Below are 19,624 nucleotides of genomic sequence, written 5' to 3' on the forward strand. Positions count from 1 at the left end.
TTCCCTGAATTGTGCACTCTGTCATTCCCACATCCTTGTCACATCAGGTTTTCTGGTGGATGTAAAACAAAACAGCATTCCTTTTTTCTATGTAGGAACTTGGGTACAGTGTTGAAGCATAATGACTGTTTTACTTAAACGTATATCTGAACTTTAAATGCTTTTTATCAGTTATTATGCATCAGCCTTGGTTTCTGTTTGGAGAATTTATTTAGCCCCATCTTAGGTATAACACCACCTTTCTTCATTCCCACTGTATTTGAAAAATAAAACTACAATCTTCTTTAAGTGTGATAATTAAAAGTAAGATGTTAAAAGGGTTCTTTCATATTTCTCATAGCAGGAAAATTAGTACTAGTACTCCAGATGGCTAGCAAAAATTAAAAGCCTTTTGAGAAATAGCAGACTGTCAATCAAAACTACCAACAGAAACTGCCAACAGCATATGTTAAACAATAGTGGGTAAAATAAACAAATTAACAGTAAATTGGTCATTTAAAATTACTTATTAAATTTAATATTATAATTTATATTTTATGAAGCATATTCAGGAGATAAAATAATAAATTGTAAAACATTGAAAGCTAAGAAATTTTCTTTCAGAAAAACCTTACAATTGGATTCTTAGATAAACCATTGCATAGTAGTCATCTCCTGTTCTGAGTGATTTTTCCACCCTTCCATGTGGTGTGGACTCCTTCCTAGAAACTTTGAAAATATCTGGCTTTATTCTTCCACTTGCTTATTTGATACCTACTTAGTGATCCTCTAAAAAATTACAAATTTTTGTTTTAAACGATCTTTGAGTGCCATATGATATTGGTCATGCCATACTGGCAATTTTAGAAATGGTTAAATTAAATCATCTAGTTCATTCTCCTTAAAATTTTGTGAAGTTGTAGAGAAGTAAATAGAAGTTGAATTTATATAAATTTAATTTTGACCTTTATTTTCATAACTAAAGTCATAGAATAGTGGTTTTTAATATTAAATAGCTTATGTACATATTTGTACAAATTATATTATAAAAATATAATTATAGTATCATAACAATTATTGTTACAACACTCAATGGATGTCTACCAGAGAACATATAATTTTCCACTTTTCTTTTAATGTCAAAATAATTATTTTTCAATTTGGAAAATGTAAAAACTTCATTTTCATTTTTGTGTTTAACTCTTTTATACGTATTAGACAATAACAAATAAGCAATCATGAGTACTACATGTCAATATGTATGAGAAGCACACATATTTGAAAACAACAGGCATTAAAATTACATTGCCACTGGATATATTACCACTCATTTGCTGGTTTTTAGTTTAATTGGCTACTCTGAATTCTATAATATTGTAATTTAGAAATCTACTTCTCATGATTTAAAAAAAGATGCCTTAATAGCTTATATTTACAAAATATTAAATTTAAAAAGTCTCCATTTCCACAGAGAAAGAAATGTGCTCTTTGATGAAGGTGATTCAAGGAATCAGTTCACAAAAAATTGGTTATATTTTCCCACAGCTGTTATCTCTTTAAATCAGGAATCTGAAAAGATGCTAATGTAATTAACATGTTCACAATCACATCTGCATCCTTTAATTGAACCTTCATGGCAGAATAGATGTTAGCGATTATAATAGACATAAATAATAATAATCTACTATATCTCGTTAAAGGACTTGATGTTTCAATTTGATGTTACTATTTGTCTGCATAGGAAAGAGACATATAGAATGAGAGTTCTTGGCCTGAATTCATTTTTTTTCATTTTATCACTTAAGTGGTAAATAATTTTAAATTGACAGACCTTAAAACAGAGTCTCTCCGTGCATCAATTACTCCCTAGGAGAAAGCTAGGACATAGAAAACTGACTAACAGTGGCGTGCTGCTTTGCACATTTAGTTCCTGTGTCAAGAGGAGTTGACTCGTTAAGTTTCTATTAATTTTAATAATAAGAATATTCTGTTTTAATTTGAACTATAGTAAAACTTCATCAAAAATAAATAAGTATTTCAATGTTTTCCTATTGGGAAATTTCTATTGGACTAATATTAGGAATAACCATATGCATAAATCAAAGGATGGCAATGCAGAACTGGGCTTGTTACAGAAAAAAAACACAACTATGGACGAATATTTATGTACCATTCAATTTGGAGATCCCCAAGCAGAAGTACTCAGTATTGAAAGTGGAGAAAACCTGGACAAAAGATAAGGAATGTGATTGTTAATTTATTTAGTGTCTATAAGAACTTAATAATACTTAAGTTCTAAAGCATACTACTTAAGGAAATGAACTTGAAATATTTATTTCATCTGTGTTAGATCTACTTGCCTGTTTAAGAATTTAAGTTCATGTGGTGCATCAATGAATTAGAATCTCTTAGATTTTGGATCTTGGAGTCTAAAAGTTTAGCAATTCCTTTCAGATAATTTTTAGGCAGGCTAAAATCCAATACACTGCCTGGCTATTTCCTCCCAGGAACTTCTCTAGTAATTCTAGAAATTAGCGTCAGATGACGATAACTATTTGGAAATTACACATGACAGGCTATTTTACTGGACATCTAACTGCCATATGGGAAAAAAATAAATGAAATTCTGGTATATGTTGTCCATCATAAATCAGTAATTAAGATTTCCTTATAAAGATGAATAGATGGAACTGTTTTAAATTTCACAAATATACTCAGTAAAGTTCGCTCTCTCCAAACTGAGAATCATATGAAACTGGTAAAAACAAAACAATTTAGTGGGTTATTACCAGCATTTAAAAAATGAAATACAACAGGATAAGTTAAAACAGAATAAAAATATCAAAGATCATCATCTACCTGTTAAAGGTAAGTATTACCTTTTGAAACTCATGGTTCAACTATTTTGCATGTGCATGTTTACTAGGTAAGATGTAAAATATATTTATCACTATGGGTCTTGGTCAAATAATTTGCAGCCACAATGTTTAGGGCCAACTCAATAATTTTACTAAAATACCAGTAGAAATGTAGCACTTTTGTATTGTGTATTTTTTATTTCTTATATAGATATCTGAAATACTATTACATAAACATTAAAATATGTATAAAATGCATGATTTATATAGGTAATAACACTAAAAATATTTTAAAATTAAAACAATCCATAATTCGACCATATTAAAACCTATTACCACTTTTATTCTTTCTGTCCAATAATCATACCTATTTTAATACGTTTTTTACAGTTAAATTTATAGTATGAACATTCATTTCTATTTGTATTTTATTATTTATCATACATACTATTCATATTTAAAGTATTAGTATCATAATTGTAGTCCTATTATATTCCATTAGTTTGTATAACCAAATTTATGTTTTCTGATTAAACATCTGGAATAATGCAGGATTTTGACTATCATAGCTAGTGTTACAAGAAGCACTTTATTGCATGTAGCTTTTCCTGTTGATTTATTTTCTTAGAATTCATTTATTCATCATTAGTTCAACATTTTATTAAAATCCCAGTTTTTACTTGGCCTTCTGTTAGTTGTTTGAGGTAAAAAATTGGCATGAACAAGTGGTATAATTGCAGTTTTAAGTGTGCAATTCAATCAAGTATATATAGAGTATTGTGATATAAAAGAGGAAATATAAACAACTCTGCACAGGGAAACTAGTCAGGAAGATCAAGAGGAAGTAAAATAATTTTTCCATGAAGGCATAACCAGGGAAAACTTAAGTGCAGCTACTCTGAGTTTATTTGGTAGCACAGAACTTCTAAAACAATTACACTGCAAATGAATAGAAAGGAAATGGATTTGGGAGAATAAAGGAAGTATAAGGTATCGGGTCTCATGACCTTATGCGTTTTTAACATTCAGAAGTGGAATTCACAGCTCAAGAATTCAGGAGATATTTGTAACCCTGGACATATATTGGATGGAATATTCATTTTTGAAAGAGTTTTTGTCAAACTGTACCTAACTATAAAGTCCTCACCTGGATAAGGCGTTCTAAAATAACTTTGGACAAGATTTTTCAGAAAAAGTTTTACAATGGTAGTTCCATTTACTACTTATAAAATATGGAGCAATGATTAGGTTTACAAATTCCAAAACCGAATTACGCACTTAGTTCTTGCAACTGAAATCAACCAGTAGTAGTATACAAAGAATAAAATTTGTGAATGTAGATGTGAGATTCCATAATCTGTAGTCAATATTTGCATTATAAGTATTTTGATAAATGACAGTCTGTGAATCCTAATTTCCATGTTTTTATTTAACTTTGTATTTAATTTTTAGTTTTACATTAGAAATTGGCCATTTAAAAAATATATATAAATGACTTTTATTGTTCTTCTATTACATTTTCTTTAGGGTCTGCCAGGCCCACCTGGTGAAAAAGGTGAAAATGGGGATGTTGGCCCCATGGTAAGTTTTTTTGTTTTTTGGAATTGCTGTATATTGTAAATTTCCACACTACTGATATCTTTCTTAAGGTTTATTGATATGAACAATGTAGTCCTAAAGGCTATGACTTTTCAGATTGAAGCCTCTCTATTCCTGACCCAGACCTGCGTCTGCAACTGTTGGAATCTCTCTCATCATCTCAAATATTTCTCTATCTTTTCTCTTTCTCACTTTAGAATAGTGTTATGTTTATATACATGGCATTATTTGGTTGATATATTGTTATATATTTTTATTGCATGTACATTGTTGAGGTGTATATAAATTGCCACACTTCAGTTACTTATTAGTCTTTAGCTCTGGAATTTGACGTGAAACAGGTAAACATTAAATAATAGTTACCCAGGATTTGGCTAATTAGCGAATGTTAACACAGTATTAAAAATTAATTGTACTTTGAAACAAATTCTTAATTTAATAAGGAATTCTGTCTTAATCAGAATGCTATGACATAAAAATTTGCATTTATTGATTCCCCTTTCTGCTCTAAGTTTAAGTCTAATATTTCAACTGAAAATTTGAAATACATGTGTTTGTTGATTAAGCACTACTTTGAATAGGAAACAGTTAATCAAGGTCATTGAAATCCATAATGAAATGTAATAAATAAATTTCCTAATAGTTCTTTCCCTTCAGTAAACATTGCTTCCAACTTTTGCTTCCTTCAGAATACATATTTTGATATTTTTATACTTGCATGTTAGATTTTATTTTCTGCAAATAAGCAATTATTCTTATCATTACAATAAACTTAAAAATAGGGAACATAATAATTATTGCTGATTCACATAACTCATAAATACCCCAACAGCATCAGTTACATAGCAAGTACCTCTCTAAATGTGATTGCTGTGGTTCCCTGAATCATTCATTGAATTAATGTTTCTCCCTGACATGTGATAATAGCAAGTGGTAGAGAAGCATGTTAATCGTGATATTAGAATAATTTTTAAAAAGTCCATAATGCCCTGGGATTCACTACAGACTCATTTAATCACAACCTTGAGGTGAAAGAGATGCTGGTTATCAGTATTTTATAAAAAGCTCCCCAAGATAATTTTAGTTCATAACCAAGAGAGAGAACCTTTGTTTTAGGAAAACAACGAAATAGTTAATCTTATTCCAATCCTAGCATGTGTAACATGAGAACTGACATAAAAAACCAAAAATACACAAATAAAAAATACAGAGTTAATGAATCCTAAATCTACTCAAGCACCACTTCTTTTTCCAACTTTATGTTCCTTTTATACGCTAGCATTCTAGTGTGTTCTGGCATAAAATATTTCTAGTTGTATTATGAATTCGTTGTACCAAAGAGTAACAATAGACTTTTCTGATTTTTAATTAAATTGTTCTTCCTGCAGCTCCAGTTGTAAAGAATCACTTGCTAACATGATGTTGTATCCATCAAGAATGACTTATAACCCTGATTTGCTTCACTGACTGATTTTATAGGCTGAAACATTCTTTTAGTTTTCTCAAGCACAAAATGCAAGTATCATAATGCACTTGAATTTGGTCTTCATAAACCTTAATATCATCTCTTACAGGGTCCACCTGGTCCTCCAGGCCCAAGAGGCCCTCAAGGTCCCAACGGAGCTGATGTAAGACTGTGAAATATGTTAATTATTTTGAAGTTATGTAGATTTTATTCAATGGCAGGTGGTGTCTAAGATACAGTGGAGATAATTACACCACTGTTAAACGTTTAAGTGAACAAGAGCTCAAGGATCATTTACTCAGTCCATTTTATTTTACAGGAAAAGAAGCAGGCTTTGTAGGGGGCTAGTCCCCACAAATACAATATTGGTACAAAGTTTACATTCAGTATATGTTTATTGCTGAGTAGGAATTATTAGCTATAAGAAACGCATTGCTCAGTTCAACATATTGTCTTGCGTATAATAGCTGTTCAATGTTACTGAATTTTTTTCAAATTTAACCTTTATCTTTTACAATTGCTTGAGAAGATGGTTTAGAATTGGCTTTGATTGTACTAGCCTAGGTCTGTACTCCAAACATCCCTTACTTATGCATGTTATCTAAAAGCTTTGCATTTTGTATTTTCCTTCTATGTCAGAGTAATATGTGTATGAAATACGTGCACCTCTTACCATATAAAAATGTTTCCTCTGAATATAAAGGTGATCTCCCCTAAACTTAATTATTGACTCACTGTTCCAATATTACAGGATTTGAAATGTAGTGCCATATTTATCTTATCATTAACAAATTTATAGGTTTTCATGTTCTCTTTCCATTTGATGTTCCCTTTTCACAATGAACAAGTCATTTATTCTTGTCTTTATGCTATCCTATCATTCCTGCTTTTAATTCTGGCAGGCCAGAACTGGGTAAAATAGACTAGAAACAGATATACTGAAAATGCTTTGGGTTTTAATTCTCCCTAAGTAATTTAAAGGCTAAGAGATGGTTTATACTGCTTTTTCCATGGATTACGTAGTATTTAACCAGAGTCGTATTTTGATCCACTAAAAAATATCGACAAAATCGTTCTCTAAATCTGATCTATTCAGTAGGCAGAGAGATTGAACTTATGTTCCAAGTGTCAACTGACATGACTAGAGTTAGAAAGTCTCCTGCCTTATATCCAAAATTCTGGTGAATTTGAAAATCAACTTCTTACAATTAAATTATTTGCTATCCAGTAAATTTGACAACTCAATAAAGTTCATCATTTGTCCCATCTTTCAAATGACCTGAAATATTCTTGCATGTGTTTTTCTCTCTTTGAGAACAACTGGTATATATTTATGAATTTATATTTTTATAAGAGTAAAGATAATTACATTCCTTTTCCTACACTACAGGGACCACAAGGACCTCCAGGATCCATTGGTTCAGTTGGTGGTGTTGGAGAAAAGGTAAGGAATGCAATGATAGTTTGAAACAGCAAGACTTTGATAATGTTAGCTAGTACTTTAAGTGCTTCTAATATTTTACACACAGTCATATGAATCACAGCTCATCTGCTCTACTAGTCAAATAATTAAAGGTAAGATGATTTTGAGATATCACATTTTTGATTGCCATGTATTGTGCTGAGTGGTGTACATGGATTATTTCCTTTAATCAACCCAACCACCCCATGATGATGGTACTGTTATTATTATTATCCACATTTTTAGGCTGAGTGAGTTGAATCTTAGAGAATTTCAGTAATTTCACCAAAGTTCTATCATTAGAAAGTGACTAAATCAGGATCCATTCCACCCAGGTATGTTTGACTAGACTGTCCCTAGTATCATGTGTTACAGACAATAGAAGAGATCAGATGACTTAAAGGGAAGAAAAGACTCCCTTCACATTCCAAAAGAATTAATCATTCGTTTTTGTCATATTTGGAGTCATATTTTCATTGCCAAAATTGTGACCTGTCTTTGGCACTTTTCAGAATAGCTGGCATGTGCCATAATATCTGGGCTTAGAATAGCTTCCTTTTTTCATGAATGTGATTTTATTTAAAATACCTGCTCTTCCTTTTTATGAAAATGTCAGATGGTTCTCTGATTAATTATTTATGCATTCATTTTCTTTTCTTAAGAGAATTTTCAAGAAAATTAACATTGATATTTGCTTTATTTAAAAAATAAATTACTTGCCCATTTTGAGGAATAAAAATTGAATTTCATACCATATATTATACAGTAAAAAAATGTAGAAATATCCTGAGTTTGCTTCAGTTTAATTAATAAATGTAAGTGCAGATTTATCCTAATCTTAAGAATGATTGTGTTGTTTAGTCTCAAAATTTTTTGACATATCATATCTTGTATTCACTTATCTTAGTCAAAGGATTTAGCCCTCAGAAAAGGAAATACAGTAGGTTTAGAATATACTATTTGATGTTTATTTCTTCTCAACATCCACATTCTAGTATTTTGATTATAATTAATTTTATAGGATTAACTAGTTTCTTAATTACTAAATTATAAATATTTGGAAGTTAGTATCCAATTCTTACTGCTTAAACAGTCCAGTTTTTTTTTATTGACCAGCTCTTTGTTTATATTCTTAAATTTAAAATTTGGTTTTGAAAATACAGAAAAGTTGAGTGTGGAATTGAAAGAACTTGCTTGTTGAGTTCAGCTGTCATAGGAAGAATAGCAGAAGAGAGGACCGGTCTCTGATGGTATCACAGTGTAGATGGAAGAAGGTAGCCCACACCTTTCAAGTTCCTTTTGCATCAGCCCCTTTTGACTCGAGTGCTGACCAGATGGTTGTGAGAACTAGTCTGTTTCCTACGTAGCAAATTCTAAAACCATTTAATAGCCTTTCAGCTTATCTTGCTTGTTCCCTAAAGCTTTGGGGTGCAGTGGGAACAGTTTTAAGTACTTCAGTTGCTTCTTTTATGGTTTTATTTTCTGTGTTGTTCTTGAAGATAAACATGGATGCTAGACGTTCGGAGTTTGGGGAAACTCTCTTTCCATACTGTTTCCATTTGTTTAAAGCCTAGCTGATGATACCGTGTCAATTCTGAACCTTAATGGAATGATTCAATCAATCAAGATGGTATTTGACTTCTTACAATTAGAACATACCTGATTCTAAATTTTTATACTAAAAAATAGAGTTTTATTTTTTCTCTAAAAATTTTTATGTGTTAGGATAGAAATAAAACTCTAATTTTAATTTTTCTTCAGAATCTGGGGTAATATACTTTGATGTGGATTATAGATTTCTGACATCAGCTCTGATTCTGTTTGAATATATACCCATTTCTATTTTGGAAAATTTATTCCTAGTCACTAATTCAATGATAAAAAGAGAAAAAAAGCTAAAATGCTTTAGTCATGATGTACTTTGCTTAGATATGTGTTTTCCATTTTATATATATGTATATATATACACACATATATATATATTTATATTTATATATATATTTGCTATTGATGGATTTTTACGTCAATACTTTCCTCAAAGCAAGGAAATATATTAGACCTTAACCTAAGAATGTGTATTTTATGATTTTAGGCATACAGAGTAATTTGCCATCCAATGTGAAGGAAGCTTTGATCTTAACAAATGTGTTATAGAATGGGGTAAAATGGTTGCATGATAAGTAACAATGAATTTATGATCTAGCACATCCTTCATATGCCAGTGCTCTTCATAGAATTTATATTATTGTAGATCAATTATTATTATTATGAATAAATATGCAGTAGTCTTTGATACTAGAAATAAAGATTTAATTCATATAATGCAGTCTTGCTGCAGTGTTTTATTTCTTTACTCGTGATTTTGTCCCATCTCCTTTCAAAAGATTTAAAATGGGACCTTTTAAGGTAATATTAATTAGAAGTAATTGCCATTTGTATTGTGCACACTTATCTCTAATATACAAAATGGTAATTATCATATATATTTTGGGCAAATGAATATTAATGAATTACTCTCAAAAGGAGGAGACTATGTAGTAAAAATTTGTCTTCACATTTTGACAATTATTTAATCCTATCTCTTCACCTATTATATTGTATCCCTCATTTAAAAAAAAAGACAATTTTTTCAGAATCTAGTTTAACTTTATAGTAAAAAGAGATTAAAGGGGAATAACAGAATACACAGAACAACAAAAAAAACCCCACAAAATATACAACTATTTCTCCTCTAGTTCCAACTTCTGTGATATCACCGTGGGTTAATGTGGTACACAAAAAATGTTTTGTACATAGTCAATAAGCTTCCTGTATTTCCTTTTTCCTAACTTTATTGTGAAGTATAATTCACAAACAAAATTGTGTATTTCTAAGATGTACAATTTATGTTTCAATGCATGTATACATTGTGAAATAATCACCACTCAAGCCAGTTAACTTACTTATCAACTCACAGTTGTTTTTTTTTTTTGGATTGTGTGATGGAGAACACTTAAGATCTACCCTGTTAGCAAATTTCAAGCACACGATACAATATTGTTAACTATAGTCACACTGCTGTATATTAGATCTCCAGAACTTATCCATCTTGAGTATCTGAAATTTTGTACCTTTTGACCAACATCTACCCACGGCCCCCATTCTCCAATTCTTGGTGACCACCATTCTACTCTCTGCTTGTATGAGTTTGGCTATTTTAAATTCCACATCTAAGTGAGGTTATGCAGTATACTATATCTATTCCAAAGAATCAAATATGGACATTTTATAGTTGATTTGAATGGCAAACTGCTTAAGTTTTTTTTTCAAAGATGTCAATAATGGTTCATAAAAATATCACTTACATCCATCATACTGAGATTCATTGCTTTGGAAATAATGTAAATGCGGTATTTTACTTGTAAAGTTTATTCAAGGTAATTGAAAATATTTGCTACTCACCTTGAGAGAGAAAATAATTTACATACAACAGTAATACTAATAAATTCCTAGAAAGTACTTGTTGTCATCCATCATTATACAGATAATTCAAAAAGTTAAAATATGTGCATATTCTCAAAGAGTAAAAACTGATATACACAAAATAGTCTCTCCCCTGGAATTATGTTTATATTTAATATAATACATTTCAAACCAATTTATGAGCAAAAGATTTGTGCCAGAAATACTGGAAATAGCTGAGCTAAAAATTAAACGAAATTCAGGTCTCACGTGTTAAAAAATTTAGAACAATTTTCACTTTAGCGTTTCCAGTATAGCTGATTTTGTAGAGAAACATGGTGCATGAATGTACTGTCCGTCTTCACTTGGATGATTACTTGAATGGAATATGTTTGTATGCATTTCTAAGGGTGAAAAGTTAGTAACAGACTTGCGTAACTAAAACCTTCTAGTCTAGGAGGTTCATTTATTAATCCACTGAGTCAGAAAATAGCCATCCATATGTACACAGGGAGACCATAATCATAATACATGTATATCCTCAAAAGGAGCAGTTTTTATTAGTATCTAAGTACCTTTATGTATCTTATAAGTAGTCTTTTTGTATTTATTTATAGCTTTAGACCTCATTAGGCCTCTACTAAATATATTTTATAGAATTATCAAAATACTATCAAATTATTTGCTTATTATAATCAAGATAAGTTCATATTTTAGTAAAAAATTATATTATTTAACCCATAAACGTAATTGTAATATAAATATTGATGCAACACAAGTATACAATTTTTAGGAAACATGCAAATGTCTGTTTTGTGTGGTTTGGTGGTAACTTGGGTTAATGCTCCAGCTGTTAACTAAACTGATGAGAACTGTAGCATCTAGCTTATCCAGTTGTGTCTCCTCACCTGAGAAATAAAAGTATTAACGTCAGTAATAGGAAAAGTTCCTTCTTTTTATCAGAGTCGTCCACTGCCTTTTAAACAATATCATGAGTTAAGGGCTAGTTTAAAATGTCATGGTCGTCATTGAAGGCATTTTTAGAAACGTAAGACATCATTTCTGTGTTCTGATACTCATGTGATCTCTTCTTTATAGGGTGAACCTGGGGACGCGGGGAACCCAGGGCCTCCTGGAGAAGCAGGCCCAGGCGTAAGTGCTATCTTGTTGTCAGTGTAGTGCGTTATGGTTCAGATATTTCGGAGTATTTTAGACATGTAACTTAACTCCTAGCTGTGAGTCAGTTATTTGCTTTCCTTTTCCATTTCGTTAAGAGTCATCACAACTGCAGAGCCTTTTTAGTTAATAATTTTGCCTATCCTCTGCATATTTTGATTCACATAAAAATTGAAATAAGTCACATTTGAGTAAGTTAGAACAGTAAAACTCTGAGCTGTTTATTGCATACATATATTTTTGGTGGACTGTCCACACAGGAAACAAACCAACCCTGCTATATCAAATAGACATTTATGAATTGTATTAGAACTGTATTGTTCTTAGATTGGTTTAAACCAGGAGTGAATTTGACTCCCAGGAAACACTTGGCAATGTCTGGAGACATTTTTGGTTGTCACACTTGGAGAAATGGTAGTTGCTGGTTTCTAAGTAGGAGAGATCTGGGGGCTGTTAAACATCCTGGTATGCACAGAACAGCCTCCCACAGCTAGGAATTGTCCGACCTCCTATGCCAAGGTTGAGAAACTCTGATTTAAAGCTTGTAAGATAATCTTTCCCTTTCTTACATTGTGTAGGGTCCCAAAGGAGAAAGAGGAGAGAAAGGAGAAGCTGGTCCGCCTGGAGCTGCTGGACCTCCTGGTGCTAAGGGACCACCAGGTGATGATGGGCCTAAGGGTAACCCGGTAAGTGACCTTGGTCCTCTTTCAAGTGGCATCTCTCAAAGCCACTTTGGAGCTTTTCAAAATTAGATTAAAAATAATGAGACTATGGCCTACAGCTGGCAAAGCTGACTTTTCATTGTTTCCCATATTCATAAGCTTTATCAATTTCTTTCTTTTTTTTTTAAATTCTTCTAGCCAGATAAGGGAAATATTCTCATATGGGTAAACCATGACTTTCACTTCTTACACATCAGAATATCATGATTTTATAAAAAATTTTTAAATTTGTTTTCTTTCCTTTAAAAACATGATTTTAGGGTCCTGTTGGTTTTCCTGGAGATCCTGGTCCTCCCGGGGAACCCGGCCCTGCAGTAAGTATCATGGAAAAACAAAGCAGTTATTCTGCTGGGGATGTTCCCAGTGCTTCCATTGCTAATAACTAAATTCTTAACTACTTAAGTGGATCCTCAAAAATAAAAAGAAAAGGATAATGTAAATTGTAGTCACAACTGCCACAATAATATCCAAGTACTTGGAGGCGATTCGACCTGTGCTGCATGATTATTATTATCTCTTCATTGGGTTAATTTTACAGACTTTGTTGGGTTGTGCATACTAATTATCTGAGTAGCAGCATTACTATTATTTGAAAGTTGCAGGATTTTTACTTTTATCTCAGTCTCTTCTCTAAAATGTAAATCTTATCTCAGAGTACACCGTATTTGTTCATAGTGAAAGGATGCACTGGCCTTGTATACTAATTATATCGTCTGCTTTTCTTATATTAAGAACATACTCTATTTTAGATTTGATGTGGTAGCAGTTTCACCAATTTTATGAAAAGAGTGAGAAATACCATAATCCTTGAAAAAACAACTCCAAGAATATACTACTACTTTTCTTTGTCTATCTGTTAATAACTTATCTCAAGGACTAAGATAGTACACCCCATCTTTTTTCTGATAAAAGTAAATTAATAGTGAGAAATATCTGGGTTCATTTTCTATTGTCCATTACAGGGTCAGGATGGCGTTGGTGGTGACAAGGGTGAAGACGGAGATCCTGGTCAGCCGGTAAGTAAGCACACTATTTTGGTCTCAAAACACTTTAATAAGACTCAAAATGTTGTAAAGGAATTATCAGAAATCATCAGACTTTCAAAAGCATGACTATGTGTGCACACACTTTTCAGAATGAATTATCAGTTACATCTGAATTCCAGTTTAGAGTCCGTCTTACATGGGATGTTTCTTACTTGATGTGATTTAAGGAACATAAGCAAAGTCTTCATAATAGCCTGTAGTCATGCCATACTAGTGATTTTGTCACAGTGTGTCAAACTCAGCCATCTCGCCTTTTGTGTTAAATAAAAAATCATTTTAAAAACACAAGTAAGACTTAAATGAAGAAAATCGGGTTATCAGGATATCATTAGCATGAATTACTTCACTCACCTAAATGAACTCAGCATCTTATTGGACTTTTTTTTTTTTTTTCAATTTTTAACTTGGGAAATGCAATAGGAGGCTTTGGCCACATGTGGTTATTTAGGGAGGAAGTGAAGGAGGGCACTAACTTAAGTAGGAGCCAAACACAAACTGTACTGTTAACGTGACTTTGTCTCTAGAGCCGTACCCACTGGACATTTGCAGTAGGTAAGACTTGTGGGTCATGTCCCCGCATGTTGTGTATTCCTTGGCATAAAAATGCTAGTGTTGCACAAGAAGAAATTTAGAGGTCATAGATGTATGGTCTCCCAAAATTACGTGGTATGAGTAGAATTATTAACCATATGACTCTATTAATTAGTGTATCTATTAGATGCTTCTTGGAGTCAAATTAGCATTTAAAAAAAGACAGTCTGGATTAGAGCGAATTCGATTCACTTTTTTCCAGCAATGAAGAAGTTTTCGATATGAATTGACCAGGTCTAATTATAGCCATTTGGAGGAAGTTTAGGTATCTGAAATTGGGCTGAGATTTTCCAGGAAAGATAGATGTGGAGAAATCAACAAAGAAGGTAGGCTGTAGTCCAGATTTTGAAAAGTGCTGTGGGCCATAGAATAATAATACCCAACTGCTTACAAACTATTTTCCATATTTTATAGGGTCCTCCTGGCCCATCTGGTGAGGCTGGCCCACCAGGTCCTCCTGGAAAAAGAGTAAGTTTCTTAAATTCTTTATTTGAAACATCTACTCATTATCCATTGTGTGTATAAATTTATATAATATATGTAAGCTGTAGGCAACACATTATAATGGTGCTGAAGAATATTAAGTCCTAGAGATTCATTCCTTATATTTGTCAAAATACTTATTAAAATAGAACACACTTTGACAGATTTAATCAGATTAAACAGATTTAATGAAAAGTAGTTTTCCACTTCTTTGTGCTTAGATCTCTGCCACCGTACACATATTGTAGGCTCTTCTAAAAGACTCTGATGGTACCCTGAACTTCAGCTCATGGTGTGCTCCAGGGAGGCCAGTTGTCCAAAGTCTGGTGCTTGCTGAAAATGTAAAAACCTGAATGCAGTATCAATAGAATGAGCTCAGGAATCGGCGTATAATGTTAGATCTCTTTACACTATCCAGCTACTCTGATTTGGAAACACTGGCAGGATTTTAACAAAGAACTATGGTAAACATAAATAAAAAGATCTTGTTCAAAATATTGGCTACCGTGGACCCTAGGAGATTTACTTTACTGCCTTTTTCCTACGATTGTACTGTTTTTATAACAAAACAATCCGGTTGACCTGCCTCTCACAGCTCTTGTATCAGTATGCAGTGTTCTCCTGTATCTCCTTTAGTCTGTTTTCCAACCTACCTATGAACAAAGTAAGTGATAAACATCAAAATGTATTCTGTAGGCTCATTTCCCCCTCAGCACGCCTAAGGCACAGGGCAGCCGGAGCCACTGTTGTTTTCTAGCGGCGTCTTCGTCTAAGTGGGATCGTCACACTGCACGTCCTCATATACAGTGTGTGGACAGGTTTTACTTCTGTCTCTCAGGATAGAAATTTGAGTTAACATTTATAAGCGAACGTTTCTTTTTGACAGAAATCAGCTTATTTTAGAGGAAATATTTTCTCCGAGTACCATTTTCTTTTCATGGACCAAGTACCTTTTTTACCTTTCTCCTCTTTCGCATTCTCATTATTATTATTACTGTAATTATTTTGTTCTTTGTTTTCTTTTCTTTAGCAGCACTAAAGTATAGTCTTGGTTAAAAAAAAAAAAAAGTATTCCAAAACGAGCATTGGAATGCATACGTCTGTTATTCTGAGAAAAGAATTACAAAGTGTGACATGGTTCTCAAGATCTGTTGTCCATTTTTGCCTGCAGTCTGAATGTCCTTAAAACTCTCCAGGTGAATGTGTATATATGTTCTAGTATTCCAGGCCTTTCAGAAGAATAATTATGTAAAATGTCTTTGAAAGTGGGTTGAAATCTTTGAAAGTAGATTGAGAAGGTATGAAAGCATTTTTTTCTTTCTCTCAGTCAAATGATGGAAGGCTATTTAATGTAGTGGTTAATCAGGCAATGAAGTCATACTACCTGGCTTTTAACCCAGCTCTACCATTTATTACCTGTGCTACACTGGGCAAGTGACTTATCTTGTTTCTCAGGGAGGGCCTACTACCTGGGGTTTAAGATAACTCATATAATACAAAAATAATAATATATGTTCACATAATAATGTTAGCAAACATGCTAACATGTCCTTAGTTATGAAATAGTTATTGAATATTTATAAGCAAAAAAGTGACCATCTTGTATAAGTATAAAATATTATTCTTTTGATACAGAGGGAAATAGACCTTCCTTTAAGTGCAGTAACTACTGGAAAAAGAGGGACTACTTAAAAATCTATTTTGAATACTTTATTAATATATATTAAAAGCTTCTCAGCTCATTCCATTATCCAAAGCAAATTCTCAGTGAGTGCTATCCAGTGCAGTTTTATTTTAAAATATGTCAAACAAATTATTTATAATCTTTGATAAATTGAACTAAGTACCATTTGCTCTTTGGGATGTCTTTTAATATGGTGACAGAGTAATGGAATGAATTAGTTTCTTTAGCTAGACAGTGGTGGATTATGTGACTTACTCACTTTGAAAACAACTGAATGATTTTGAAATTTTAAAAAAGTAAATAAATAAAAAATATACTAGAGAGTATGAATGGAAACTTTTTTTATAAAGAGAGGGCACTTGGATGTGAACCACTATATCACATGCAACTTTTGGATTAACATATGACTTAAAACTTATATGCAAATCTATGACAAAACTATCAAAAAGGTATTATCTTAAATCTATTAAGCTATATGTGAAAGAGTATTTCAGCACAATAGTTAATATTGACACTGTTGACACTATTATAAACATTTAAAATATTTCCATTCATATGAACTAGTTTTTAAACCTTGTAATACAATGCAACAAACTTCACTTTTATTATAGCAGAGAGTTTTAAAAATATTTGTACTGAATACTTTGGAATGCATAATGATCAACAGTTATACCTTTTTTTTTTTAATGAATGAGGAAAACATTTATTCCATCTCCAAAATTAGTCTAACAGAATCCGAGGCTGCTGTGCGTCCTCCCCAAGGCTTTGTAATACATTCAGGACCGTCTAGGGGCCGTGGGGTGCGCCCCACACCTAACTGACAACAGGATATTTGCATAAAGCTGGGTGTTCTGGTCAGGCAAAGCCCCTCCCTGCAGCCAAGGGCTGGGAGCAGGGACAGGGAAGTGCGGCCCCAGCCCCCTGCGGCGGGCACCGGCCCTGCCCCTCAGCTGTCAGGAGGGTGGCTCAGAGGCACTGGCACAGGGTCGTGACCCCAGAATCAAGAGCAAGCTGACACCACAGCAGTGAACACGGGGCTGCAGGCTTCCAGAGCAGGCACGGGGCTGGGGGCACAGACGGCAGGAAGGAACCTGAGCGAGGAGGAAAGGAGCCCCAGCCCAGCGCCGGCAGCAGAGCAGGGGGAAGGTCCCACCTGGTCTTTGGCAGAGAACGGCCCTGAGGCCTGGGCCTGGGCCCGGGCCCGGCGCCTTTGGGCGGGGGAGAAGCTAAGGCACTCGTCAAACAGCGTGTTAAGCACTTCAAGCTACTCCAGGCGGGGCTGGGCATCATTAAAAGTAATGACAGAACACGTCTAACTGAAAACCCTTTCCTAAAAATTGCTCTTGAAGAGCCCTTGGGGCACAGTCAGGTCAGGCCGAGAGGCTCTGGGCGGCCGGGGCTGGCGAGACGGGAGCTCCGACAGGCCGGACGAAGGGGGCCCGCAGCTCCGGGGTCAAGCCTCCGGGGAGGAGTCCGGGAGGAAGGGAGGCCCCCCAGGCGCCCTCGCTGCTCGCCTTACCAGCCCCAGCTGCAGCTCAGTGCGCGGGAGGCGGCTGGAAGCCCTCGGCGGTCTCGGCGTTCTGGGTGGAGGGCGGCTGCTGGTAGCTGCCCGGAGGCCCGCCGGGGTCCGGAGTAGGGTCCACGTAGTTCTGGATGGAGTCGTCCACTCCGGCCTTGTAGCGCTGGTAGGCCAGGGAGGCCAGCACGCCCCAGGAGAAGATGGAGAAGAAGCTGAAGGTGATGGCCGCCCGGGCCGAGTCGGCTCCCACCCGCACATCTTCCAGCTTGGTGGCAGCCCACTGGTTGGTAAGGAAGCAGAAGCCAACGAACCACAGGAAGGTCCAGAGAGCTGAGAAGAGCAGGTCGCCGATGACCAGGAGCTTGCGGTCAGTGGCGTTGCTGATACGGGGGAAGAAGACGTCGACCACGGAGAAGCAGGCGGAGGCCAGGAAGGCCAGCACCCCAACGGCGCTGCCGTAGCGGCAGGCATCCTCGTTGCGGTTGAACACGCAGTACTGCTGTTGGGACTCGTGGGTGTTGCTGTAGCCCTCACCGAAGATGCAGGAGAACACGATCAGGGCGAAGACCAGGCACACGGCGCGGACCGCCACCTGCGGCTGCGTCAGGAAGCGCCGCAGGTCGAAGGAGCCGCCCGCCTTGGCCGCGCCGTAGGCCCCGCGCTCCATGTCGTCGCCGCCAGCGCCCCCGAGCACAGCCGAGGGGCCAGCCTGCCGCCCCGCCCCCCGCCCAGCCCCTCCCCCAACAAGCATACTTCTAATGAGTAACCAAAACAAACCTCTAGAAAGACCGCCATTCAATTCTAGAATTAAGAACATGGTATAGAAAAGTCAGCACATATACAAATATTTAGATTATATTCTGTGCTGCAGAAAACGAGCCAGTGTTTGATAGTGGGAGGTCCATGTATTTGTATTCTCATCATTCACACCTGCATTAGACCTCTACATTTGCTGCTTAAATGAGGTACCATATAAGAATATTAACCATTGATTTTTTATTCCTCAGTCTTTATAATGAGAATAAGGTTATATATTTTTCACAGATTAGAAATAATTATGTATTACATGGTATATAGTACACACTATAAACTATAATATAGAGTATTTTTATAATATATAACATATTAAAGGTGTATTAACAAGAACATAGTATACACTCAACAAATTTTAGTTATTTGTTGCTTTAGGAGCATAAAGAATAGCCAGTGATTTTTTTCAATTCAAAAGTTATGATTACATGATACTAGTAAATTGCAAGTTTAATTGGTAAGTTTCTTTTTTAAATTTAAATATCAGAAAATTAGAGAGCAACAAGTCATATTACTCTCTTCCTGTCAGTATTTCTAACTACACAAACTGTCTTGATAAACTCTCTTGACTAAAAGGAATTTAAAAACCTTGAAAAAAATAAAAATATGTTTAAATGCATCAATAAGATGGGTAGAAAATAAGAAATTAAGATACTGTGTCAGTAAAGTTATAATTGAACCTCTCTATAGTTATACAGGCAAATGGTCTTAGTGAAGAGAGCTTAGAAAAGGCTCAAAAATATATGGAAACTTCATTTGTGTCCAGTTAGACACTGCAGATCATTGGAT

General features: G+C 34.6%; 1 protein-coding gene and 1 pseudogene across 3 annotated transcripts in view; one reads left to right on the forward strand and one right to left on the reverse strand.

The window, feature by feature from the left end:
* The window catches only part of COL11A1 (collagen type XI alpha 1 chain), a 189,117-nt gene that overhangs the window by 140,917 nt on the left and 28,576 nt on the right, over nucleotides 1-19,624 (forward strand). For all 3 annotated transcript variants that reach the window (XM_072968109.1, XM_072968110.1, XM_072968111.1), the window contains 8 exons: nucleotides 4,365-4,418; nucleotides 6,011-6,064; nucleotides 7,292-7,345; nucleotides 11,903-11,956; nucleotides 12,559-12,666; nucleotides 12,963-13,016; nucleotides 13,665-13,718; nucleotides 14,754-14,807. In XM_072968109.1, the coding sequence (XP_072824210.1) occupies nucleotides 4,365-4,418; nucleotides 6,011-6,064; nucleotides 7,292-7,345; nucleotides 11,903-11,956; nucleotides 12,559-12,666; nucleotides 12,963-13,016; nucleotides 13,665-13,718; nucleotides 14,754-14,807 (486 nt within the window). The remainder of the gene's footprint in view (nucleotides 1-4,364; nucleotides 4,419-6,010; nucleotides 6,065-7,291; nucleotides 7,346-11,902; nucleotides 11,957-12,558; nucleotides 12,667-12,962; nucleotides 13,017-13,664; nucleotides 13,719-14,753; nucleotides 14,808-19,624) is intronic.
* Nucleotides 4-18,711, reverse strand: LOC102541158 (synaptogyrin-2-like; annotated as a pseudogene).

This window comes from Vicugna pacos, chromosome 9 (genome assembly GCF_048564905.1).
Source record: "Vicugna pacos chromosome 9, VicPac4, whole genome shotgun sequence".
NCBI classification, from domain to species: Eukaryota; Metazoa; Chordata; class Mammalia; order Artiodactyla; family Camelidae; genus Vicugna; species Vicugna pacos.